Source organism: Parambassis ranga, chromosome 21 (genome assembly GCF_900634625.1).
Source record: "Parambassis ranga chromosome 21, fParRan2.1, whole genome shotgun sequence".
NCBI lineage: Eukaryota > Metazoa > Chordata > Actinopteri > Ambassidae > Parambassis > Parambassis ranga.
This window is the reverse complement of record NC_041041.1, coordinates 3,936,756-3,963,300: the sequence shown is the minus strand read 5'-3', so window position 1 is coordinate 3,963,300 and position 26,545 is coordinate 3,936,756. Positions and strand designations below refer to the sequence as shown.

Here is a 26,545-nt window from a genome sequence, read left to right as displayed (position 1 = left end):
TTGTTGTGGATTACTGTACACACACCCAGCTCTGTGTTATCATACCATGCATGGTGGCCTCCAGGACTGAAGGCACCTTCCAGGTTCTCTCTTCCCCATTCTGGAAGAAAAGGGCAGGGCAAGGTGTTCTCATGGCCCACCTTAGACCAGACTACCTGAAGACTAATCACTCACACATCTGACCTGCATGTTACAAGAGCCCCTTCTGGCCCAACGACTTATCAATCTTAATGGGTTTTTATATTCATTAAACAAAAATATAAGGCAATTTATTTAACACAATTATAAGTGCAGGTTTAAAACATGTAGCTGTTTTAATGTTTTTCCAGATAAACATGCCGCTAAAGTTTAAAGAGAAGCTGCCTGAGTAACATCTTTTCAATTCTGCCTGAGCGCTTCCAGCCAATAGCAGCTGGGCTTCACATCCACTGCGACTGGATTTGAATAAACAGCTCCTTATCCACTGTTGGTGGCAGGATGACTTACCCATCGGAGTCTGAGGCTGATTCTGTGACAGTTTAAATATTCATAACTTTGGACAGAAGGGGAGCCATCAGTCTTACACTGGATTTAAACCTTCCTGAAAACACTGCACAGATGTACACCCTTTCAGCTCCGCACATCATGTTGTGTTAGCAGAAAGGATTAAACATTGGTGGGACGCATCAAAGGTAGCGGAATAACAGAAAGAGAAACAGAGTCTATGACGGAGAAAAGCAGGAATAAGAGGGGGGAAGATAAACAAACAGAGAGTCTGTCAGAGACAAAGGCAGGATTTAACTCTTACAAGGGAGTAGATGGAGCTGTGAGGTGAATATGAGACCTCACAGGTCACTCTTTCCCATGGGACTGATGTTTACTCCAGCAGCCTCATCTGCTCAAACACTGACGCACACAAAGAAACACTGACTGTATGAGGCGCACAAGCAACAAGTGGCCGCTGGGCTGAGAATGTAGCTGAAGAAGGGAAGAATATGATGGTACCGGAACCTCATCCACACCATGTGGTGGAGCAATTTATGCCTCATAAATGACCCTCAAACAAACGTACCTGTCAGAGTGACAGCAGGTGGACTCCTGCTTTAATGCAAATTGAAGAAAATGTGATAGAATTTCCTGTTTGTAGTGCTGATACAAACTAATGGAGCTCCTTTCTACTAAATAATAATATATGTTAGGGGTGTAAGAAAAAATCGATTCTGTGATGTATCGCAATATTTTATTTGGAGATACTGGATTTAAGTTGTGGCCAAATCGATATTTTTTATTAATTATTTATGAGCAAACATTCATTTCAACAGCTTACTTTTGTGGTGCACACTGTCTCTTTCAGCATAAAAACAACTTGAATGTGAGATACAGTTGCATTGTGCAATGTGCTGTTCCAAACAAGCTTTACAGTATCGGGATATATCGTATTGTATCGTGGCATGTGCATCGTGATATGTATCGTATCGCCAGATTCTTGCCAATACACAGCCCTAATATCTATCTATATATAGATATTAAACCTTTATCTATATATATAAACCTTATATTTAAACCTTTATCTATCGATCTATCTATCTATCGATAGATCAGTGGATTACACAACGGTACTTTCACGTGTTTTTTCACTCTGCTGGATGAAAACATGTCACGTAAAAAATATTTTCTTCTTACAACAAAGATCTTATTTTGATGTCTGACTCGTGATCGCTTGTCTCATTGTGTGGTCATATACGCGTGTATGACGGTGAATAGTCATTGGAGTGAGAGCTCTTACCGTCAATACAACATCTTTGAGCAAAGCTAAAGTTTTTGGTTCATGTCGGCAAACTGGACAGAAAGCTGCAGCTGCGGGGGACAGAGAGGACAGAGCAGCCGGACTGATGGGGGTCAGAGTCTGAGTCTGAGGATGAAGCGCTGCGTGCTTAATGCTCCTCAGTCATGATGCCGGTGCACTGTTAGCGTCACTTGAAGGAGTGAACCTGTTAGCTGTTAGCTGCTAGCTAACTCCTCTGTTGCAGTCAGCTGGTTCTATACATGGGTCTGTTTGATGTAGTTATTCAAACACTGTTTCTGTGTGTAAAATGACCATTGGCTGCATTGTTTAAAAAATATATTGTTCTGTCATCATTACGTTTTTTTCTCTTTCTCTAAATAGAATAACATTGATGTGATGCAGTCAGCTGGAACAGTCTGGACAGGTTTTATTGAATGTTTTATAGCGTCCTCTGTAGTCAGTAGGGGCTGATCGCTGCATTCAGTCACTTAAAATGCAATTTAATGTGTGAGTAATCCAAGTATTCAGAATACATTACTATGACTGAGTAATGTAACAGAATACATTACAAATTACGTTTTAGGGCATGTAATCTGTATTCAGTAACTGAATACTTTTTGAAAGTATTATTCCAAAGACTGATTACAGGTAACCATCTTTGTCCAAACCTGTTTGATCTGAGCAGTAATGTTGCTGTGATTTTCTCCATGTTGAGTACAGTTCTTACTCTTTCTCTGTTCTTTACCTGATTTTAAAAGGAAACTGCAGGCGCAGCAACAGTTCGCAGTGTAAGGGGGACTGAACCCCAGACTCTGCTACCTTGCATGTATCCCTGCTCTCCCTAATGAAACAAAAACGAAACAAAACCATAAGCACACGTCGTGCCTGATGGGTGTGTTATCAACCAAATGTGAGGTTTGTTGTGCTGGATCAGTTAAATTCCATGAGTTGATGGTATTGTTTGTAGCTGTTGTGGAATTGTTGGTAATTCTGCATTTTACCATGGGGTTACTGGATTCATGTGCAGTAGGTGAGATTTGATTTTGGTAAAACACACCGAACACACTGATATTTTCTTTGGAAATCCATCCATCTTTAAGTTTTTGAAGCTTTACATACCAGAAGCAAAAATTCTTAGACGTGCTGGAACTCAGATCATTCAGAAACACATCAGGAGATTTAAAGCTAAATGCTTAAAAACCTCCTGAGTGGTGCTCGTGTGTGCGTTTGTGTGTGTTCATGTGATAATCTATGAAGAGCAGCAGATGAACTCTTCGATTGGGTGGATCAATGTGTTTAGTAAAAGCCCAGAGGGACAAAGACAGAAGAGAGAGCAAAGGAAAACGAAAGAAACAAAGCCAGAGAGCAGAAGATCCATTGAGTGTGTTTTTTTGTGGCTGAAGAATCGTCCCCAGCGGCTTTGAAAGGAGGGATAATCCTGTCAAGTAAGCAGACCTTTGGATATTCATGACTGGCCGAGCGGCTCCATGGGCTGAAGGAGGACACAGTCAGGATGGGATTAAACATCAAAGTGAATCTGAGGAGCGCAGGACCGGGACATGAATCAACCATCACAGGAGCACCGAGGTCTCAGAGGGGAGTGATGGGGGCCAGTTGTCTAGTGGGTGGACAGCACTCTGAATGCGGGGATCCTAAATGGCAGCGTGCTGTGTGCACCTGCCCCCCCAATCTGAGACATATATAAAAATACATAAGCATCAGATTTCGAAACAAATTAGCCCTCATTATGGACGTCCTGTGTCTATTGAGCTACTTTGAGTTGGGTCCGTGTCCCATCCACTAACATAAGAGGAGGTGGTGTTCATGACCCATACTGCAGCCATAGTCCATGTATTTGGGCTTCACTTTTGGGGAGCTGTCATGGTGTCTACCATAAAACTTCAAATAATAGCCCGGGCCTTTATTTGCATAAATCGCAAAATTGTCTCTGCTTATATTTGGGGCAGGCCTTTAATTATTCTGGTGAACAAGCCATCCAGAACTAGCTGAAAATTTCTCCACATCCCTTCCATCATTAGTGTCATCGTACATTTCTTTAGCCTTGTTTATGTGTCTCCATGACAACGTGTTGTTGTTTTTTATGTTATATTTATAGTTATATATTTGCTCCTTACCTTATGAGAAAATCAGACCCGGCTTATAATTATTTGAAGTTTTACGGTAACTTTATATACAGTCTATACTGTAGTTTTGAGAACTCGTGGGAGGCTCAGGCTGTTGCCATGTTGCCACCTAAACTCCTGGTTAATACAAATACACGCAAAGTAGAGCTGAGATCGGTGGGCAGTGTCAGGATTTGAGGCTCCAAAACACCAGCATTGAAGTTCGCAATGTCCATCTGTCACTCAAAAAAAGTTGAACTTATCAATCTATCTGTAGGGACTGACTCAGTTTTTGGAGGCGGCCACCCAGAGGCCATGAATGGGCTTCATTTTCTCAGCACCACGACATCTCGGTTATTTCTGCCCTGCCCTGTCTTGCCCTGTCTTTAAGGTGTTTTGGCCCAACATTGTTTGTGCTTTTATTGTGAAACTATGGCTACTCTCCCATGTCCATACGACCAAACAAATGGCATACCCTTATTAGGATGTTTAACTCATCTGGTCACTGTGCAGCAGACGATACCTCACATGACCATTAGCCTGCCACGCAGCATTTTATTATGTCTCTGGCAAAAAATGGCACCAGCTGTTTTATCCACAATAAGAGCAAGAGGGTCACATTTCAAGGTCCATGATTATGATGCTGTATGCATAATAAAGTACCGACGTTCTGTGTTTCACAGCAAACTCTGTGATCCAGAACGCGGCCTTTTCTACAATCTGTGATACCGGGCTGCATTCCATTTGTCTTTACACACAGAAACACATCTCACTCTTGTATTGTGTGACTTTGATGTGTGTGTGTTGTGGCACCGTTATATGTCCCATATGGTTACTTCACCATGTCACGCTCGCGTTTGTCTCTTGGACAGAGACACTTAAGTGCTGCACACACACACAAAGAAAGAGTTTCTATATATTATAGACTCTGTGATTTATTCCTGTTTTAGCATCAAAGATAAATAACTTCAGATGTTTTTTTGTCATTAAAATCGAATCATTTTTTAATGTCTTATGTTCATCTTGGAACCATTTCATATTTGTTTTAGTGTGAAACAGCCAGTTATTTGGTTAAAGGAGTTTTTCAGGTCATTGTATGAAGATGAGCCAAGTAAGGAGTTCTAGTAGAAGTACGAGAACTCACAAATAATTAAAAACAGAATAATAGGAAAGAGAAAGAAGCGTCTAAATCGATAAAAGAGACACTTCTCAAATGCGATTATATGTGAAAGTCATTTTTTATTTCTTGTAAATGAATTTATTTGAATCAACTTTGTTGGCAGCAGGACACTAAAATATTCTGGTGTGTTTTTAATGAATGAAACCATCAAAAATATTAATGAAAGATCATTAAAATGACTGAAATGATGAAAACCTAACCTGCAGACGTAGGTGACAAATTCAGATTTTACGAATCCTCCCCATGCTACACTGGCAGATGGATGCAGTGGACGTAAGATGATTCTTTCAGGCATTGATGGACACATCTGTCAGCCCTGTATCACACACACACACACACTCACAGCGTTAACCCCTCCCCTCTTCTTCTCAATGAGACGGCTCAGAATCTCTCCTCTGTGCCTCACAACCTCCTCCTCCTCCTCCTCCTCGGCTCATTCACCTCCTACTGTGCTCCTGCTCCTCACAGACTCTCAGCACATTAAAATCCCCTCTAAGAGATCAGAGTGAAGCGGCCACTTTCCCTTCTCCATTCAGCCTCTACTCTGATCAAACTGCGGCATGTTTATCACAGATGTTGCCCAAACTCTGGACAGGCCTCCCACTGAGCTGCTGAGAGTGACTGATGCACCACATTCTGTCAATGAAATGGTTAAAACGTGTGTAATATCTGACTTTATTCCTGTGCAGTTGATGTGTGAATCTGATGACAGCACTTCTGAGTGTGGTGCTAATTTGATTTATGAAACCCCAGGGAAGCAACAACTCGGAGGCTGACATATGTTGCAGAGCAACATGATAGCAGGCTTCAGTAACTTGACAAATTAGTGGTTGTAGTTATTAAAACATCTCAGGGTGGTGTGACTGTGGTGAAGCCAGAAATCATCCCACAAAAGTGCCACAAACTTTACGTTTTGAGGGTTAAATCTGGCAGGTTCTGGTTTCTGAACTCTGAAACAAGGTTTTCTTGTGAACAAAGTTTCCATTGATCCAAAGATTGATCCCCCATTTTCCTGTCTCTGTAGGTCAAACAGGAGCTATCAAAGCACCGAGACACCTTCTCCTCCAGTTCCTCCAGCTCTTCCTGTGGCACTCCCCGGTCAGCTGGGAGATGTGATCCCTGCACCGTGTCCTGGTCCTGCCCCGTGCTGGCCGGCTGAGCATGAAACATCTCCAAAAGGGAGGCATCCAGGGACCATCACACTTCAATGTTGGTACATTTTGTGTTTTTTTTTTCCATTTCAAATAAGATTGATGATTTAAAGTTGTGTGATTGTTGTGTTTCTTGTCACTGTGGGTTAAATACTGAATACATTTCTATCAGTGGCTCGCTAAGGGCAACCTTTTGGTGGATGCACACTCCCTGCCTTCCCCTCTTCTCCTCCCTTTTTGAACTTCAGGAAATCTCATTTCTTGTATCCTCATCCATCATACTGCTATCAGCTTTCACTTTAACAGTGACTTTGGTATTGCTGCACCGCCCTCCATACAGACGGGGATAACCTCTGAAAACCCTCCCTTGGCCTTCTACTGCTAATAAAAAAAGGAACCCCTCGATCACTCGTCGAAGCAGCTCTGTGTTTGAGATTCCTGTGGAACTTTAGGATCCGTGAATCCATCATTGTCACGGTTAAATAGGATTGGGGGTTTTTAAGGATACTTTGTGGGGGTTAACTAGCGCCCTCCTATTAGCAGACACCCTACAAATCCCTGGTGGCATTGTTTCAGAGCAGAACATCTGCCGTAACAATAGACGGTGGGTGAGTACGGCTGCGTTTGGACTGATTTTAAATGACCACAACAAAAAGTTAAAGTGCTTTAATTTGACTCCTGTTAACAAAATCAGATACAAATTTCAAGAATATCCTGAAAAGTTGAGTTAACAGCACATCCACTCACTACATTAAGTGTCAGTGGAGTAGTTAGAAATGTGAATTATGAAAGTCCATCTGTATTTAAACAACCGTGACCAACTGAGCGTGTGCAGCTATTGAGAGTGAAGCATTTAGGCTCTCTTTCACAAAGGGCTCAGGGGCTAAAAACCTTACACCCCTCCCACAGCCATTATCCCCACCACACTATGATCAGCACCAAATGCCGACTATCCCAGGCCGCTACTCACAAAGCATGCTGGGAAGGACAAAAGCAGACCTTCAGCCGATTGGTTCCACCTTATTAACAGCTTGTAATCTTCTCATGTCTTTGGCGAGGCCTCACAGAGCAGGAGTTAGGGCGAATAGACCGAGTGTGTCCTCCGTCTCTCTGCTTTGAAAAAGTCCGGCTCTGTTATATTTTCCATTGTTGCTGCCGCTGCACCTGTTTGTCCGCGGGGACACATGGAGGAAATCAGTCACTGGCAACTGTTAATTTCTCATTAGAGTCTTTTTGCACATTCTCAACAGAAGACAGTTAGCAGATAGCAGGTGCACGCCCTGGTTTGACTGTGGAAAACCCTTAATGTGCATGAATAAGGAACGAATACTGGTGGAAATATGCAGAGAGAATCCAAATTTAGAGACATTTTGTCATTTTATATCAGTGTTTTCACTATAAGCAATGATCTAAACCCACTTATCCTGACATTAAGAGCTGTAATTAAACTGCTTCTTTCACTTTTTTCTCCCCACACACATGTCGGTCAGTGACAAACACACAAAATGCGATGTCTAATTGTGCCAATTTAAGGAACTGCAAAGCCTCCTTCAGACGTTATCAGAATCACAACCCTCCCACCGACGCAACAAACACATCAACGGCCAACAAAAGAGCTCAATCAGACACCTGATGTAAATTTGACTCCATTAAGTCAAGACGGCGTGGCTTTGTAAATGTGTCTATGGTGAGGTGGACTTATAATTACACCAATTTGTACTCAATTATTGAGCCAATAGAGCCTAAATTCCTGATCTGATCTTTTAAGAAAGTGTTAAACCCTGTGGGAGGTCCAAAGTGATGAGTCCTTACTTTTAGTTTTTGGTTTTCTTCTCAAAATAAAGGATAAATTTACTGGTGATGTATTAATGTCTCAGCAATAAAATATATCAGTGATACAGGCCCTTGGTTACTTAAATATTACAAAATATCGCAAGTTTACCAATGGTTAGCACTAAAGGTGAGGCTGCATAAACATGCACATCATCACATGACCACAGGGGGGCATTAAACTATGTGAACAGGCCACTGCATGCAGCGAAAAAATCATGCATTGTTTCCAGGTCGTGACAGAATAATTTTTTAGGCCCAGACTGAACCCCTCTGTGATTTAGGTCTGATCATGTAACAGGCTTTATCTGTCAACACTTTAGTGGCTCCTGACTCCTAATTCCTGGTTAATCCAAATACAGGCAAAGAGGTGGAGCCTGGGTAAAGCTTGAGCCACTTTAGCAGACAGTTCGTAATCTGTAGCCTCGTGACTTTAAGTCCTTAATTAAACAGTTTAAACATGGAAGTCCTTTGGTAAGAGTCGAGGAACTGCACCATTTCATTTTTTTATTTGTTGTTTTATTTTTAATTAAAAAAAGTTTAATACATTTTAGGGACCAACTTGGCAGCAAGCATTTGTAACAGAGAACAGGTGTTAGCACTTTTAGCATGTATAGGATGTACACGGACATGTCGTTGTGTATGATTCCATTTTTAAGACACCCTCATGTGGCCATCAGAGGAACTGCAGTTTTTGGCACTTTGTTGGCTTCATTTCTCAGACCTGAGAAAGGACACCACATAGCTTTGCACTGGATTTCTTTAAAAATATATACTTGAAAAAGAAAAAAAATCAGTAGTGCGATGGTTTCTTGATTTGTTTTTGTGTTTTTTTTTAAACTTTTTCACAATTTTCCCACTATGTTCCATAAAAATTAAATTAAATTCAAAGTAAAAGAAAATAAATGAATCAAACTTATGTATATTAAGTCCTGTATGTACTTTATTTTACAAATGAAAGGAATCTTCTTTTTTTCGGTGGTATCACTTTGGGTGTATTTTCCCTCCTGTATCAGGAGGATAAATCGATGCAGGAGTTTGGCCGAGGTGTCTTCCTGTCTGTCAGCCGCAGGAAATGGCTCCACACAGAAGAGGCATTTAGCTCCCAGGTGCAGACCCCCTATTGGACGGCCTTGCACAGATGGATAGTACTCCTTCCACCATAAAGACACTAGTCTTCCCCCTGCCCTGAAGCCACCGGTGCTCCTGCCCTGGTCCAGCCTCATCAAAAGGGAGCCTGGAAGCTGGGAGGCGGATATGCTGGGCTGCAGCCCCAAATCAAGCTCACTTTTCTTTTCCCTTGTAAGTGGCGGGGGAGGTGCGCTGTTCTGGTAGACACCAGCTTCTTTCTTTCTGACTTCTGTATGTGTGGCTCCTTGCAGGTGTCCTTTTTTCTTCCTCTTGACACAGAAACGATCCCAAAATACAGTCAAAACCATCACAGCTTGTTTTCTTTCATTACTCGGTGTATTACCGCTCATTGTTAGGCAGGCACTAGAAAGCAAAATGAGCTTGCAAGGATTCACACACACACACACACACACACATGCACACACACACACACATTCATCCTGGCTGCCTGCACTCTGTTCTCCTGCAGGTGCGAGGGCCATCCGCCTGGCCCTTTTCATGAAGCCCTCTCTTTCCTGTCCGTCTGCAGCCGTCCATTCAGCTTCAATCACAGCACCAGCCGGACGCCACCGTACCCCACGGGTGGGGAAGGGAAGCGCCTCCACGCACATCTTGAGCAACAAGAGAGGAGCGGCTGGGAAGAAAGAAAGGGTCTTCCTCCTCTGCCTCTCCTTCTGCTGTCGCCATAAACAACTTGCTTTCTGTTTGCGACGGTGCTGTCCTTCTCTTCTTCCCCCTCAGATGGGCTTTACAAGGAGAAGGAGGAGGAGGAGGTGGAGGAGGGTCGGCCAGGCTCACTGTGCCACGGGGTGATGCTGAGGTCTTTTTTTGTGGCTCATGAATGGCACATTTGAGGTTTCCAGCCTTGCTCGGTGCCCCTAGCCAGCTTCACCTGTGGTCAGAGTCAATTGGCCTGTTGTGTGGCTGTCTGGAACGCTGCCCAGCTCTCTGCCAGCCGCTCAGAGCTCAACAACAATAACCTCCACCTCAACACCATCAATTAACTCCCCACACACAATGATGTGAACATTCACTGTTTGCCAAAACTGTTCTCTGACACAATTAATACCCTCGCTAATAGTGCTAATACCTGCTCTCTGTCACTTGATTTTAATAGCTTCCAAGTTGTTAAATGGCTTTAGTGCTAAATTCCATTAAGCTTTTTGTTGTTTGTGCTTTCACTTAAACACAAAGAGATCATTAAAATAATGTTGCTCATGCTGGTGAGCAGAGAAGAGAAATGAAGCTAAGACTGCAAAAAAAGCCTCCAAAAGTGACTTGAAGTAAGTCAATTCTAATAGACGTTAAATGTCCAAATTATCAGCAGACCTGAACATGTTTACAGCCTGGTGATAATTTATTCTTTGCTGACGACTCACAACTTTCTTATTGTAGTTATATGAAAGCAATGGTTTGGCATAATTAAGGGCGTGGACCCTGAGAGGTAGGCATCATCTCAGATTATGAGATCAATTTAGGCTCCTGTGTTGACTCTCATGCTGCTGCCATGCCGACCATTTCCTCATGTTCATTTTCAGCTGCTGTAAACCGAGTGTTATATTTTGAGAAGACCGCAACCTCCAGGGCTGAGAAATGAAGTTTTAAAAACTGTAGTTTAATCCACAGTCTTGGGGCTGCTGGCTCCAAACATGGTCCAATCATTACTGATGGAAGTAAAGTAAGGAGTTTAACCAATTTGAATGCTGATTCCACATTGAACATTTATACAAACGCCCATACAAACGGTTAATCACACATTTTATCTGAGTGTTGTGCTTCGTGGTGTTTAAAGATCTTGATCTTGATCTTAATTCAGCACTGATGGGAATGTGCCAGTGATCTTTGGGTCACCGTCTCTACTAGAGACATGTCTGTCTAAAGAGCCCGTCATGTGTTGGGGAGGAGTGGAGCTGAGGTGGGGGCATGTGAGGGGAGCTTTTAGCTCCGTTCTCCACAGTGTGAGCTGTCATTCTCAGCACACACAGCTGTGGAAATGAGATAAAATCTGCCACTTCAGGACACTCTCGTTTACTCACTCCTGTTGAGCCAGACACCCCTGAAGCCAAAAGTACAAACTGTCATTGTGCTGGATGGCAGCTTGCAGCTTTCTGCAGACAGAGGGGAGATCACCAGGTGGAGGAGAGGAAGATCTGATTTTAGATTTTGTGGATTTTTGCTTCAGCTGCTAGACGTGATTTTTTATTAAGTCTGTCACACTCTGATCTCTCTGAGGGGACGATGAACGCTCTGTCAAATCCGGTTATCAGGGCCCAGGAGCAGTCTCTGCCACTCTGTGGTCCCGGGTCTGTGCAGGACTTATCCCATTGCCCTCCAGGGTTCAACCTGAGCTCTCGTCTGAGTTCTGCACCCATGCTTGCCCTCCAAAGCGGGCAGAGGTCATCCAAACCTCAGAGGGAGCTGAGCCCAGAGGAGCAGCAGGAGCTGAGGAGGAAGATCAACAGCAGGGAGAGGAAGCGGATGCAGGACTTGAACATTGCCATGGATGCCCTGAGGGAGGTCATGGTGCCCTATGCCTCCTCGCCTTCATCTGCAGCCTCTCACTCCCACCAGCCTGGTGCTCCTCCAGGACGTAGACTCTCCAAGATCTCCACCCTGGTTTTAGCCAGGAACTACATCCTCCTCCTGGGCTCATCTCTGCAGGAGATGCGCCGGCTGCTGGGGGAGGTGAGCGTCGGGATGGGGGTGAACACAGGACCAGTCCCCCGGCTGCTGCTTGCTGGAGGCTGGCCCCTCATCTCCGGGCCTGGTCAGTTCCTCCTCACCCAGGAATCCCTCCTCTCCTCAGCAGCTTCTTCTTCTTCCCCTTCATCTTCTTCTTCACCGTCCTCTGTGGCAGCCAAATGTCCTCTGCTCTCTCCGGGCCCCATGGAGGCCTCTCTGGCCCCGGTGCAGTGGAGCTCAGCAGGGGCCTCAGCAGGGCCCCTGTGCCCCTGCGGCGTCTGCAGACTGCCAAGATTTAACCACTCCACTCCAGCTCCCAGATTCCCAAAGTGACACTGACATCGGACTCGATGACTGTATGCAACAGTTTTTTTTATATGGATTGATATTTTTCTAACATTTTAACATGTTTATAATATTTTACTACTGATTCTTATCTTTTTAAATAATGTAGTGTTTGGTTAATTCTCAAGCTAATAATAACTCTTTGGTTGTGAGCTGGGATATGTCACAGAGAAACATTTAACTAGTTGCATTAATGACTGGATTGTTGAATGATAGTTGGTGACAGAGTTTCTATAAAGAAGAAATAAAATATTTAATATTTGCAGCCTGTTAAAACCTTTTGGACATCTTGAACTTCATTTACTCTATAACACTTAATGCTAAGTATGTGTGTCTCTCAGTGTTTTTAATTGCGTGGGGAGCGTTCCACATCATCTCCGCCTCTGTTAGATCACTGATTTCACACTTGTCAGCTGTGTCCCTGTTCAGGAGCTGCTTCCTTCAAGGGAGTGTGTGTGTGTGTGTGTGTGCTTCAAAGACATCAGGCGCCGCCCTCAAAAGTTGCACCAGCACTCATTTTTTTATTGGGACTACCTGATCTGTGGGAGACTTCCTGTTTGTAAAGACACACTGCTCCTGTTGCCTAGCAACCCGGTGTCGATATTACCAACCTCACAGAGTTTAGTTTTTTGGATTCTGCTGTGTTCTATTGTAGAAGTAGAATCCAACCATCAGCAGCGTGCACTGAATCTTGGGATGTGTTGGACAGTGAACACTGCACCTGATGCATCCTTTGTTAAAGAAGGTTTCAAGGAACCTTGGAAATGTGTCCTTTGGAGGACGCAGCTTTGGAGAGTTGCTTCAGGGATGCTTCAAGTTTCACAAGTGCAGTAACGTTTGTCAGTGAAGATTCTCAGTCATTTTTTTATTCTAGAGCTTCGAGCAGGACAACTGGACCTGGACTGAGTTCTGTCCTAGCAGCTTCACCAGAAGCAAAATAAGGGACTCTGCTTCAAGCTCTTGAATGTTTACAGTAACCTAGTGACCACATGTCTTTCCTCAGTCTGACTCTGTGACCAATACTTAAATCTTAGAGGCCACAGTTTTTTTCAATTTAGCTGATGACTAAATGTTAAAATCTTTTACACATTTTTCTCTTACTTCTCTTTAAATTCAAACCCTAAACTGTGAGTGTCTCATGTCAAAGAGTTCAGAAACCTCTGAGTAAGAAATCAAGTTCCTCGGACCTTTGCTACTATAATTTCAGCCATACTTCAAATGCTGATGTGATCTCAGGCTGAAAAGCTCATCATCCACCCTCCAACCCCGAAATAGTGAAACAGTCCTCATCTCTTCACCCATTCACTGCTCCCCAACAAGCAAAAGATCAAAACCCGCCCGTGTAATTACTGCTCCACAGAAAGAAGGCCTTTTGATTATTAGCCCCCTCTCGCCTCCTCTGTCCTCAAATTCTTGATGTTTCTCTGTGTTAAGGAGCCGGGACGGGTGATTTGGTGCTACTCATTACACTCACTCCACAATATGTTCAAACGCCCAGAAAATGTGTCGGGCTGAATGGAGTTCACTCCTGCAAACTCGCCACCCCTCTGGAAGAAAGCAGGCAGCCTCTTTCTGAGAGAGAATGAGGGGCGCTGGTGCAGGGGAGGATATTCTCAGCCGCAACCTGGCCCTTAGCACCGCCTGCATGAATAATAATAATGAAAATAATCATAATCATAATGCTGATAAAATACTCAAAATAATTGCTACCCCAGAATAAGAGGATTATGGAGGGTAGATATGTGAATAGTGCCGAGTGAAAGGAGGAGAATCTGTTAGCATCAGGGGGGACAAAGGAGGAGCTGGATGCTATTAAGTGAGATTAAGCTAAATAAGGCTTGATTTTCTTACAAGGAAAAAAATGAGGAAGGAGAAGAGGGTGAGAGTGAAGGAGGGGGGAGGCAAGGGGGGAGCGCTTGATTCATAGATCAAAGTAAGATGGCCAAACTTCACGTCTTTCATTTACATATAGCTGCTTTATGTCTCAGCAGGGATTAGCTACCTTGCTATTTTCTCTGGGTCGCTCTCCATTCTGATACCTTTGCCCACCATCCATTGCCTCCTGCTCTCAGGATGGTCCGGCCCTCCTCCTCCTCCTTCTTCTTCTTCTTCTTCTTCTTCTCCTTCTCTCCCCCCTCTCTCTCTCATTCTTTGCTCTTTCTCTCTGTTCCTCCAAGAGCCTCTCACTTTCTTGTGTTTGGTGGTTTCATTGTTGCAGCGACGCAGGGGTCTGGTCAGTCTTTGTGTTAGCACTTTAACTCATCTCCATTTCATCACTGTTGTTCAATGGGGCGAGGAGAGCACGTAAGACAATACACACACACACACACACACACACACACACACACACACACACACACGTCTTACTTCTTACTACACTTAGAGGCATAGCACATTCACACATTCTTCTTTTTCTTGATTTCTTTGAAATTAATCTTTTGTTTTTAAAGATTTCTCTGACCCTCCAGGACAACTTTGAAGATTTTTTTTAACATACAAAACCACCTTCTGGAAAAAAGTAGCTTTTTTAAAAATATTTGCATACAAAAAACTATAATTATAGTCTTTCATGACGTGTAAAAGTGAGTGTTTTGCCCTTTTTGAACACAAATGTGCGTCTTTCTTTCAGTAAATACAGATAAATTATTTAAAAATAATATGAGACAATCAAGAAAAAGATTAACTTGACATGCAAATTATATCAAAAACATTTCCAGGGAGCTTTAAATGCTGTTAAATATTAGATTCGTATACATCCGGGGCACATGTTTTGTTTGACTTGGCCCCAGGAAACACTCATTTCTGCTTCTGTTGCTAAGCTAAGTTTGCTAACTATAGTGGTCCTGTTGGACTTTTCCACATGCGTCCTGCCACCCTGCAGGTCCAGATTCAGACTGGCTGAAAATCTGTCTCCATCCTGCCATCTCTGTGTTTAGGGCCCCACACAGCTGAGGTCAGCTCGTCCTGTAGCAGCGTCGCTGTGTCCTGCTGTGATGTGGGCGTTCAAGCTGAGAGGGTTTTACAGTATATTTCCTTATTTTAACAGCTGACCTGACGTCACAGCTCTTAAAAGGAAGATTCTGGATGTTTTTTAGTGTCACAAATGCACCCATGTTGCTTCTAACCTCACTTTATGTCTCTCTAACGGGGACATTGTCTTCTACTGTCCCCTCTCTTGCAGCCTCTCATGTCAGAGTGCTGTTTGCCCGCAGCCTTTGTCATACTGTTTCATAGCACTTAACCAGTCAACGTGGGGAGTCCTTGGCTTAGGAAGTCCTGAGCCATAAATTTCATCTCCACAATGAGAGGAGCACAGGGGCTGGTCAGGACCCCCATTTACTTTCTAACCCAGCTTTTATTCATTCCCTCCTTAAATAACATTGGGCCCTCCTGTGCTGTCCCACCCCAAAATTCCCCGATCCTCTCTGTCACCCCTTCTTTCTCAGACCCAGCCGATACAACAGGGTTACTGCTGAGCTCGCCGGCCCGCTCATTAAGCATCGTGTTCTCTCCCACCCATTCCAGCCCTCTGTCCTATTCACACCGCGGCCCTCATTACAACTTTACAGGCCACCATCAACCGTCACCTCATTACCCCAACGGGCCGTCTAAAAGACGGGCTGAGATGGTGTGTGGTCACAGTCCTTACAAAACCTGAAATCACCTCCACAGCTTTGCTGATATGACTTAAAGTGCAGGTGGCCACATAATCAATATATCCTTTGATAATTTTGACTACGCTCCCTCTTCCAGTAGCACAGTGGAATATGTGTAATAATAAATAACATAAATATTTCATTAAATAATCAAAATCGAAAAAAATGTAACTTTCTTTTAGAGAAGAACAAGAGGACTCTCACACTTTATCCCATATTTCCACTTGGACACTGCAATAAAAGCTGCTTTTGTGCATCATAAAGTCTAAAATAATGGAGTCAAAGATTCTTATTTTAATATAGGGCAGTGTCAGCAATCCACCTCACAAAATATCTTATCAATGATACTGATTTTGAATCAGGTGCCACATCAGAAACAAGTTTTTTTGCAGTATTGTCTGAGGTTTCTATCACAAAACCAGACAAAAACAAAAACTGCAGTTTGTATTTAAAGAATTTAATTTGTGAAAAACCAACATGCTGCATATGGTGACTGTCCCACAGGATCCTCACATACTTTTTGCCTGATGTGTGTGAACGCAGCTCTGTTCATCACTTTACACCTTTGTGAAACTTCCCAGTTTGGGATGAATAAAGTATGTATCTGTCTAAAACGTAGACTTAGCTGGCTTTCTGCATGTTTTTGCATCTATTTAGATTTTAATTATCTGTCACGGGTAACCATGTAGTACAGGACGAAGCGGGTTTAGAGAGTGGATGGATGGACTTTCTGTCACTTCAATAAAAAGTGGGTTAACTTGTGTTATGAATCAACACATGGCTTCAACATACTGCGTCTATAGGAATGTAAAAGCGGCCACTAACGTATGATGGTGTTTTAACTCCACAGAGACACCAGTGTTATCTTTGACACCATCAATGTGAGGTTTATGCACATAATCTTTAACCTGCATGCTCAAATGTAAGAATTTAGGAGGTTTCTATTTAAGTTGTTTTCTTTGCACATGAGACTTGTTTTTATTTTAACAATGAAATCTTCATGTCTGTGGATCAGTCACACAAGCTGCAAGAAAAATTAAATTAAAGGAGCTTAAGAATAAAAAAAAAATCTTCATAAAAGAGAAACATGAGCAGTTCTGAGATGTAACATCACCCCGTGGGGCTTCAGATGTGTGTGTCATTGTGGTAATGAACCCGTGGCCCTCACTTTGCCCTCTGAACCTTCGGTGGCCTTGGAAGCAGGAATTCCCGTTAACACATCACAGATCAGTCCTCTTTTCTTCTTGTTTTGTGTTTTTTTTTTTTTTTTTGTCGCTCCTCGCCCCAAACACCGGCCGCCTGAGGACGAGGCCTGACAGCCACCAGCCCTCTGCCTCCTCTGTTTTCCTGTCCTCTTTCTTCCCGGCCTTTCTCTCGCTCCTCTGTTTGGGCTTCTCCTTTTGCCTCCTTTTCTGCTTAATTGAGTTGTTTGGCAGGCGGGCTTGTCAGACAGCGCCGTCTATGTGGGGAGTCTGAGGGGCAAAGGGGGTGGGGGCGCCATTGTGCTCCCAGAGACGGGTTAGTTTTTCACTGTTACTCCTGCATGAGTGAACATGGCCCAGATTAGGACCCGGGGCCAGCTGGAGTCAGACATATGAAATATTAAGATTTTTGTCCCCCTGCACACTCTATCTCAACATTTTCACATTGTTTCATGACTTTTATATCTAAAATAATAATAAAATAAAAATAAATAAATACTTTTAATTAAAATGCAATTATTCAAAATTCACTTAATTAGTCTCAATTATTTATATTTGGGCTATTAAGAGAATAAGAGCGTCTCCTCAAATTTAAGTGCTCAGCAAACCTATAAATATCTTGTCTATACGAGTGGTGTGAGGAAGGCAAACACTGAGTGTGTGCGGAGTCATCAATCATGAAGACAGAGCGCAGAGACGAGATGCAGAGGAGGATTCTCCGTTCACGTCTTCACACTGACGAGCTCAAACTAAAAAACAGTGACCCACTAACGATGGCTGCTGGTTCAAATATTTGTCCTTTGGCCTGTTTATAGAATAATTAGTAGACAAAAACAGATTTGTTTAATGACATAGATTTTTTTTTTGCATTCTGTAGTGTTTTTGTTTTTTTTTCTCTGCAGAAAAATAAAAAAAATATAGAAAATTAGCTTCAAACCCTTGAGTGACCGTCCCGTTGTTCAAGAAGATTTGATAAGAATTCTATCAACCAGAGCTTTTACCCCACAGTGTTGCCTTATATTAGGGGAGACCGGGGCTTGTTTTTACACTCTTTTATATATCTTAAAATTAGTTAATCAGATTGTTAAAAAATACCAAATGAAAGAACAAAGTCTTTGGCACAAACTTTGTATTCATTTTGTTTCGATATCTCTATTCAGTGCACATATGTGACATGCTGCCCCATTCGCGGGTAAGTTGTCACACCATGTGGAGTAATATTTGACATAAATAAAACAAGAACACTTCCGTTTAATTAATATTCCAAATTAAATTTAGCTAACTTGAATATAAATTGGCCAACTTCACCTCCCTCCATCACGTCAGGTGCTGTGCGGCCATTTCTTGTTTTTCTTGTGTAATTCCTGATCATTTCTTCTCCTGTGAGTTTTTTCTTTGTTCTTTCAAAAAAACAATCACAAATTGAACGACCACTAACCTGCAGATTCTCTGTGTCTATTACTGCATAAACTCAAGTAGTGAGACAATTTGCCCCATGTTTGCTAATATCAGCCGTATTTTAAAGTTAGCTTGAAGCAGCACTGTAACTCCAGTCTGGCCAGACACTTTATTCTCTCTTCTAACAGGTTCAAATGTTAAATAATTGATATTTGTGTCTTTAGGCAGACAATTACAAAAAATATTCAGTTGGTATTTTTTAGAATCAGAAATTCCTCAAAATCTTTCCTATGATGAGCCAATCTGGACTGAAGGCCATCAGCTAAAAAATGTGTCAATCAGTGTCAACAAACTTCTGTTAAAATTATTTTTGAGAGAATTTTGGTTTCTGATAGTTGTTTTTTTATTTTGACTTTAAGGCAATAATATAAAAAGCTGCAGGCTTTTCTTAAGGCCTCTCCTCCTCCTCCTCCTCCTCTTCCTCCTTCTTCTTCTCATGTGACTCCATGAATGTGGATGTTTCTACATGTTCTCAGTCTCAACTTTAACAGAAACACAACATTAACTTCACACTTTCTGCACAAACACATCTCTTTACACTTCAGGCTGCCAACTTATCAATCACTTCCTGAAACCTAAGCACTTATTCCTTCATGCACATGAAAGTTGTTATCGACTGAGGTCCGCTGTGAGCATGCAACCCCGCAACCTCTCTGCTATGGCTGCAGTTTCAACCCTGCTACGAAGCACACACTTTTATTTGTGTTAATTATTCTTTAATTGTCCTGTTGTGTTGTTTGTTTTTTGTGAGGAGAAACACACACACGCGTCTCTTCCCTCAGGGTCCATGAACCTGTCCATCTGCTCACACACACACACCAAAAAGAGACAGTCAAGGGCAAAGGGGAGAGTGTGTGTGTGTGTGTGTCTGTGTGTGTGTGTGTGCATGTTATAAACATGAGATTTTCAAAGGGTAGGGTGTGTGTAGTTTACATGAAACAAGGTCTGGATCAGAGCCACTAGACTTCATCTTCCTCCCAAAGGCTGCCTGGACTTTACTTTTAAATCACACACACACACACACACACACACACACACACACACACACACACACACACACACACACACTGCTCTGACAGCTACAGCCCCCCTCAACACACACACACACACACACACACACACACACACACACACTGCTCTGACAGCTACAGCCCCCCTCAACACACACACACACACACACACATACATATATACACAGACTGTTGTGCCATCACACAGCCGTTCTCTTTCTGCTGACCAGCAGAAACCCTGGACACCTCCACCCAAGGACAGAGTGTGTGTGTGTGTGTGTGTGTGTGTGTGTGTGTGTGTGTGTGTGTGTGTGTGTGTGTGCAGGGGTTGCTGGGGGCCCACAGCTCGCCCGCTCCTCTCCTCCAGCCTGCTGGAATGCCAAAACCAGCCGGCAGGGTCAGCTCAGGAGTCAAAACACTTCAGAGAAACGAGGAGAGGCCAAGCAGCGTCGTGCATTTTTATCACATGGCTACATGGAACAAACAAAGCAGAATGACTTTAGCCTGAAACCCTGAAAAGAGCTTCACCATAAGTTAAAAGGTGGACAGTGTGTGTGTTGGCTGTAGAGGTCAGTAACTCTACTGAATGTGACGCTGATAAACATCCACAGAGTTTACTCTGTGATATTCAACGCATCACACAGACACCTATAGCAGCGTGTTTATGATGTTTTGTCTGAACTCAGTCTGACTTCCTTTGAAAGTACCAACTTTGTATGTGTCATGTCATTAGCTGCTGGCCATGCTTCCCAGCGTGGTCATAGTGAAACCACCTTCATTACACAGACACTGCTGATGCACTTGAGTTTATTTGACTTTTGCCTCCAAGTTGTCGCAGAATTAGGCTTTTTGCCTGGATAGGAGCTAAGCTAACCCAGCTATGAGTGGCTGAGAAACATGCCACTGGTCCACTTTGACCGGCCCAAATCCAAGATCGGTGCATCTTTTCTTTATCAGAGAGCACTGAAAGAAGAGAAATGACTGGGGGCAGACAGATACTTTTTTGATATAATGGATGTTTGTTCTGAATGTGAACGTGCATCTTTCCAGAGTAAGTATTTTATTGTAGCATTTGTCGTTGCTGTTGATCAGTTTTTTTTAATCCTTCCTCCATATTCTTTTTCATGTAGACCATCAAAAACCCGTCTGAGACTAGGATTCCCCATCAAACAGCTCGTTGCATAAATCACATCTGTTTATACAGTGTAGGATTTTGGATCATAATTCTGAGGAATAAAAAAAGCTCCATTCAGAGGCAACGACTGATTGGCTTTGAAGGATCAGTGTGTGCGTGTGTGTGTGTTGGGCCGTGTATACCCACCATCCTGAGTCCTCTGTTGGGAAGGGCACAGTCCATTCCTCCTGTGTGCAGGTGTCATGGCTGGACCTCTTCATTTGCATACATTTGCATGCTGTCAAACGGAGCTGCTGCTGACAGCTTCCAGAGCCGACTGTCTTCCTGGACCCAGGCCCAATCCTGTCGGCATGGTTACATGGCACGGCAAAAAATGCGGTACGGCAGGCTCACAGCCAGGCAGATCGGCCTCGACCAGAGCTGAGGTGCGGCGTCTTTCAGTGGACACGCGTCAACTCTAGTGACCTCTAATTGTCAGAGAGGAAGGGCAAGACGGACAGGCTTTGGGACTGTACGTATGTGTTGGTATACAGAGATCTGGAGACATGTTTCACTCCTGTGAAGGATTCCATATAGAACATACACAAAATGTGAATATAGAAAAATGACCATTAGACTGGGTGCCAGATGTTTTCATTTTTAGACCTCACTTGTTTAGGTTTAAAAAAAACGTTCTCCAACCCATAACGTCATATTTTGGCTACTTTGCTGACAAGACCTATTCAGACCAGAAGCTTTAAACATAGCTCTACACATACACTTAAATCTTTTTCATGACGTGGCGTACAGTCACAGGAATCCATGTCAGGAGGAAGGAGTTGGATGGATCCAGCTCACACAGACTGTTATCAAGAGTTCCAGGCTTGTGTTGCCGTGGGACCTACTCTTACTATATAGTATATTAACGTGTTTTCAAACATCTGTATCTTTGTTGTGAATATGTGTGCGGGTCTTACAGTTGGGCTTTGGCATGAAAAGTTAGAAATCATGCTGGCTGTCACCAAAAGAAAGTCTGCCTGTCACAATAAGAGGACAGCTCTGGCTTGGATGAACACCACCATGCTAATGGTGCTGTATGCTACCACTGTCAGATAGGACCCATCAGTGTGTTGCCTGAGTCAATATGTCTTTGTACCACAAAATTCAGCAAGCAGCCTTAGCTTAGAGGTCGAATGTTGCACAAAATCCTGTGAAAGTCTATGAGAACGCAGCCTCGATGTGTGTCAGCACCTGATATGATCTATTTTATGTAACCTTCATCACTACCTTCTGCTGAAACACTATATTTGATGCCCAAAGTCTTCCTCTTTAAATGAGCCGCAGTATTTCATCCTCTTCCTCTTCTCCCCTGGTCTCCACCCTCTCCTTCGCTACAACCTTAAAAATTAAAACAACAACAAACTGAAGGTGAGCCGGCTGTCCGATCTCTCCTTCTAAAATAAGCTGCCCTTTACCCCGCCTCCTCCTGCTTCCTTCTGTCCCCACACACACACGCTTTTGGCAGTCGTGCCGGGACCTTTCAGAAAGACTTGTTTGGCCCCAGATTTCTGGACGTTGGGCGCCAAGAGACACAGAAGCCAAAGAGTCAAACCGGGCTCACTCTCTCTCTGTCTCTCTGCGCTTCCTCCCGCCCTCTCCTCTCCAGCCTCCTCGGCGGGTGTTTGTCATCCCCCGCTGAGCCAAACAGACGTGTGTTTACCAGTTTACTGTAGCTGGCCGGGGAGGCTTGTCGGTGTGCAGGCCAGCGCTTTGTCTCTCACACTGTGAAACACAACAGCAGTTAGACTTCTCCCTGACAGCATGCTAATCGTCTGATTTAACTCTCCCATGTTTAATCATGAGGGGAAACGCAGGGAGAGAGAGAGATTATGATAATTGGTTCAAAGTTCTTTTGTTTTGGATCCCATCTGTACACTTTTAGAATGAGGTGTCACTTTCAACATGTCTGTTTCTTTTCAATAAGCAAACACACTGAGCCTTTATATATTGTGTTTTAAGAAATAATACATCTGTCAAGACGTTAAGGAAGTGTTGTGATGGAGGTGCGGCACTAAAGTATGTTTAAATAACCACATCACTGTTTTCTATGTAGAGAAAGATCTACAATAAAGGGAGCATGGCGTCATGACACAGAATCTGGTCGATGGTGTGGTGGGACCAGTCAGACGGGAAGATATGAAGATAAAAACTACAGGTAGGGGTTAAAACGGTGTAAGGGGTTAGGTAAATCATCTAAAAACACACAAATTCATAACATTTTTACACATTTAAGTAAAGGAAAACCATGAAAGCCGGTCGCCATTTTCAGATACAAATGCATACACCTGTTCTAGTATCAAGAACTGAAATATCAGCCTCATGTTTTCCTGGTGAAGCACACTAGGAAAAAAAGTTGAAGGGCATTTATGAGTTATGATTTATATTTCATTTTTTATTTTTAGAATTATAATCACACCAAGTCTGGTGCATAAATGGGTCATGAGGAACATTTCACTGTAGTGGGGGTTGTGTTGGAGGTGTTAGACATGCAGTTGCAGAAATAAAAGAACAGTCGAGTGATTCTATTGCTGTTTATAATCACTGAGGTGGGAGTCAGGAGATCGTAGAAAAAGCAAAAACATAAGTTAAGACCTGCACATATAATGTGTTGTTCTGCATTTTGTACAAGCAGAAACAATAGCAACAAATGTGGAATTGTCAAAAACTGCAGTTCTCCCATCGGCCTCTAGGGGGCTGGCTCTAAAAGTAAGTCAATCTTGAGAGGAATTTTAATACAACTGCCTCATTATAAGTATATTGTGTGACTGCTTTGAGTGACAAGCGGGAGCTGATTCTTCCTGCTTATGTCACTGGACTTGTGTTCCACCTTCTTCTTGCCTGTATTTGGATCAACCAGGAGTTTGCCAGGAGGCACCATGGGTGATGTCACAGAAGGTTCGTCCACATTTATTATAGTCAGTGATGCAAAATGCAAACTTGCGAAGATGTGTTAATATTTCCTAATTTAGTGTGACCTCACTACAAGTAGCAATAGGGATGACTGCACCCCCCTTTCCTCATGAACAACTATTGAACAAGCATACCTCAGGAAGAAACCTCCCTAAAGACCCCCCTTTAGCTTAGGTTTTGTTTGTTTTTTTGCTTTGATGCTAACATTTAGCATTTAAACAAGTTGTTTGGATGAGCCTGATCCAAGTACAAGGTTAAAATAAGGTTATATTTAAGATGACAGGCTTTATGATCACTGGCAGGTCTGCTGATAAATCATCATGATTGTTGGGGAGGCGTCTGTGCGGGAGTCGGAGTGAGTTCTGGTGCTCAGAACATGTAGAGATTTACAGACACTACAGTGTGACGGGCCGCCACAACAATCCACGCTCTCTGTGATGCAGACAATGGTGGGACTGTTCAGCCACAGACGTACAAGTGTCCCGGCCATCTGTCTGCATACCCCCACAGTACAAACATTGTGCTACACACACACACACACACAAATCTGCTGCCACCCCCAAAAACAAACAGCCACCCCACTGTCATACATGTGATAACTCACCGGCTGCAGAGATGTCTGTTCTTTCCTATTAGTATTTATTTGATATGTTTACATTTAAGACACACAGGTTTGACTTATGCAATAAGACAATACTATTGAATCTCCTGCATGTAAACCCTGCTGCATGATCTTACATTCAGCGCCTGACTAAAGTGGATCCTCCTTTAGATCTTCAGGATCAACACAAATGACTGTTAGGGTGCATCCCTGTGCTGCGCTACTGACACACACACACACACACACACACACACACGAACACACAAAGAGCTTTACATCTAAAGAGACTATATAAGGAGCGGAGACAAAGGGTGTGTGTATGTGCATGTGTTTAGCAGCAGAATAAGATCGGGTCACCATACAGTCTCAGTGACAGTTGAGTATTGAAAAGGCTGCTGCAGAAGAGAGATGCCTCTGTGTGTGTGTGTGTGTGTGTGTGTGTGTTTAAAGAAAGAGACAACACAGAGAAAGAAAGAATAAAGAGACTGTGTTACCTTCAGACTCATCCTTGCAGCATATTATGTGTGTGTGTGTGTGTGTGTGTGTGTCTCTTTAAATGTGTGTCACCCCCCCCCCCCCCTTGTTCCACTAGTGACCACTCTATGAATATTCCCTCTATTGTAAAGTATATTTATGGTCTAATATACTAGAGATTTACTGTTGTTTCTGACATGTCTGCAGCAAGTGAACATCAGAGGGTTAACGTCTACCTTTGGCCAACACTGCTAGAGAATCATGTCCCGGATTAGGTAATCGAGATACATCGCTAGTCAGCCCTAGGGTCTATTTGTCCACACTCAGGATCAGAAAATTGGTTTAAATTGAAGTTCCCCCAGCTGTCAGTTGTCAGGATGGCCGAGCGGTCTAAGGCGCCAGACTCAAGGTGACAAACCTTCCTGATTAAGGGACTTCTGGTCTCCAATTGGAGGCGTGGGTTCAAATCCCACTTCTGACAACACTTTTGTTCTTCTTTGGACAAAGTTTTCAGATTATACACAGAAAAAACATGCACAACAGGCAGGTTTGTACAGACAGCAGATCTATGGCCAAGAGACCTGATCGGGACGCTGGGAACTATTTTAGTAAAGCATGATTGTTTATGCTAATTTAGATGAAATGTTCTGCACTTTAACTACAACATTTAATGTTAAAAATGAGATCTTGTACATAGTGTTAACAGTGTTGTGGCACTTACGACATTACGTGTTTTTTTCACTCTGCTGCTGCTTCACTTCGTTGCAAAAAAGATCTTGTTTGCAGCAGATGTCTGACTCTCCTGACGGCTTGTCTTGTCTCATTGTGTGGTTATTGTACATGTGTATGATGGTGAAGAGTCATCAGAGTGAGAGCTCTTACTGTCAATACAAAATCTGCAGGCGACAGAGAGGACAGTGCAGCCGGACTGATGAGGTTCTGAGGATGAGGATGAAGAGTTAAGGTGTCGTCTTATAATGCTCCTCAATCATGATGCTGGTACACTGATAGTGTCACTTTAATGAATGAACTAGTTAGCGATTAGCTGCAGCCAACTCCATCTAAAACTGAGGCGGATCAACATTTAGGTAGGAACACATGGCTGCAGTCAGGTAGTTTTATACATGGTAACATGAAGACCATCTGTTTTATGTACGTATTCAAACATCGTTTCTGTGTGTGTAACATGACCTAAATATATATTTTGACATCATTATGTTCTGTTTTTGTTCCTCTAAATAGAATAACATTGATGTGAATGCAGCTGTAACAGTCCTTTGTAGTAATCAGGGGCTGATTGCTGCATTCAATCACTTAAAGTGCAATTCAATGTGTAAGTAATCCAAGGAAATAACAGAATACATTACAGATTACATTTTAGGGCATGTAATCTGTATTCTGTAACTGAACACTTTTTAAAAGCATCCTTCCCGACACTGCCTGTTAACAGATCTTCATAAGAGACAGGGAGTTTTGTATGTTTTTCTAGTGAGCAGTGAGCAGGTGCCATCTTTAAGTCTGGTCTTCTGAAAACATCCATAGTGAACTTTTGTTTTTTTCACCACGTCATTTAAGTCTTTTGTGTGAATTCAGTGAAGCCATGTAGTGCAGAATAAACAGGAACTGTCTTTATGTTGACTCATAAACACAGCCTGGTTCTGTGTGTGTGTGTGTGTGTGTGTGTGTGCACATGTGTGTTTTATCCCTATTCATTGTATGATCTTAATACAAAGACAAAACACAGCCTAGGAGACCAAACACACACCTGCATCCAACCCCACAGAGGAGACACTCATGTGACAGTCTGAATGGTGTCACTTCTTTCTTTCTTTCTTTTTTGTGTCTTTATTTTC

At 42.9% G+C, this 26,545-nt stretch overlaps 1 protein-coding gene and 1 non-coding gene across 2 annotated transcripts; both read left to right on the top strand.

Annotated features, from left to right (window-relative positions):
• Nucleotides 1-11,185: 11,185 nt before the first annotated feature.
• On the top strand, nt 11,186-12,195 carry olig1 (oligodendrocyte transcription factor 1). Its single transcript, XM_028394137.1, has one exon. It carries the CDS (start codon nt 11,419-11,421, stop codon nt 12,193-12,195), a length of 777 nt encoding a protein of 258 aa, XP_028249938.1. The 5' UTR covers nt 11,186-11,418.
• Nucleotides 12,196-25,063: 12,868 nt separating this feature from the next.
• trnal-caa (transfer RNA leucine (anticodon CAA)) lies at nt 25,064-25,173 on the top strand. Its single transcript has 2 exons — nt 25,064-25,101; nt 25,128-25,173. It is a non-coding gene; the product is annotated as a tRNA-Leu (tRNA).
• The last annotated feature ends 1,372 nt before the right edge of the window (nt 25,174-26,545 follow it).

What these genes read in the sequence shown, in the direction of transcription:
- olig1 (XM_028394137.1), top strand. Translation starts at nt 11,419, where the DNA reads ATGAACGCTCTGTCAAATCCGGTTATCAGGGCCCAGGAGCAGTCTCTG.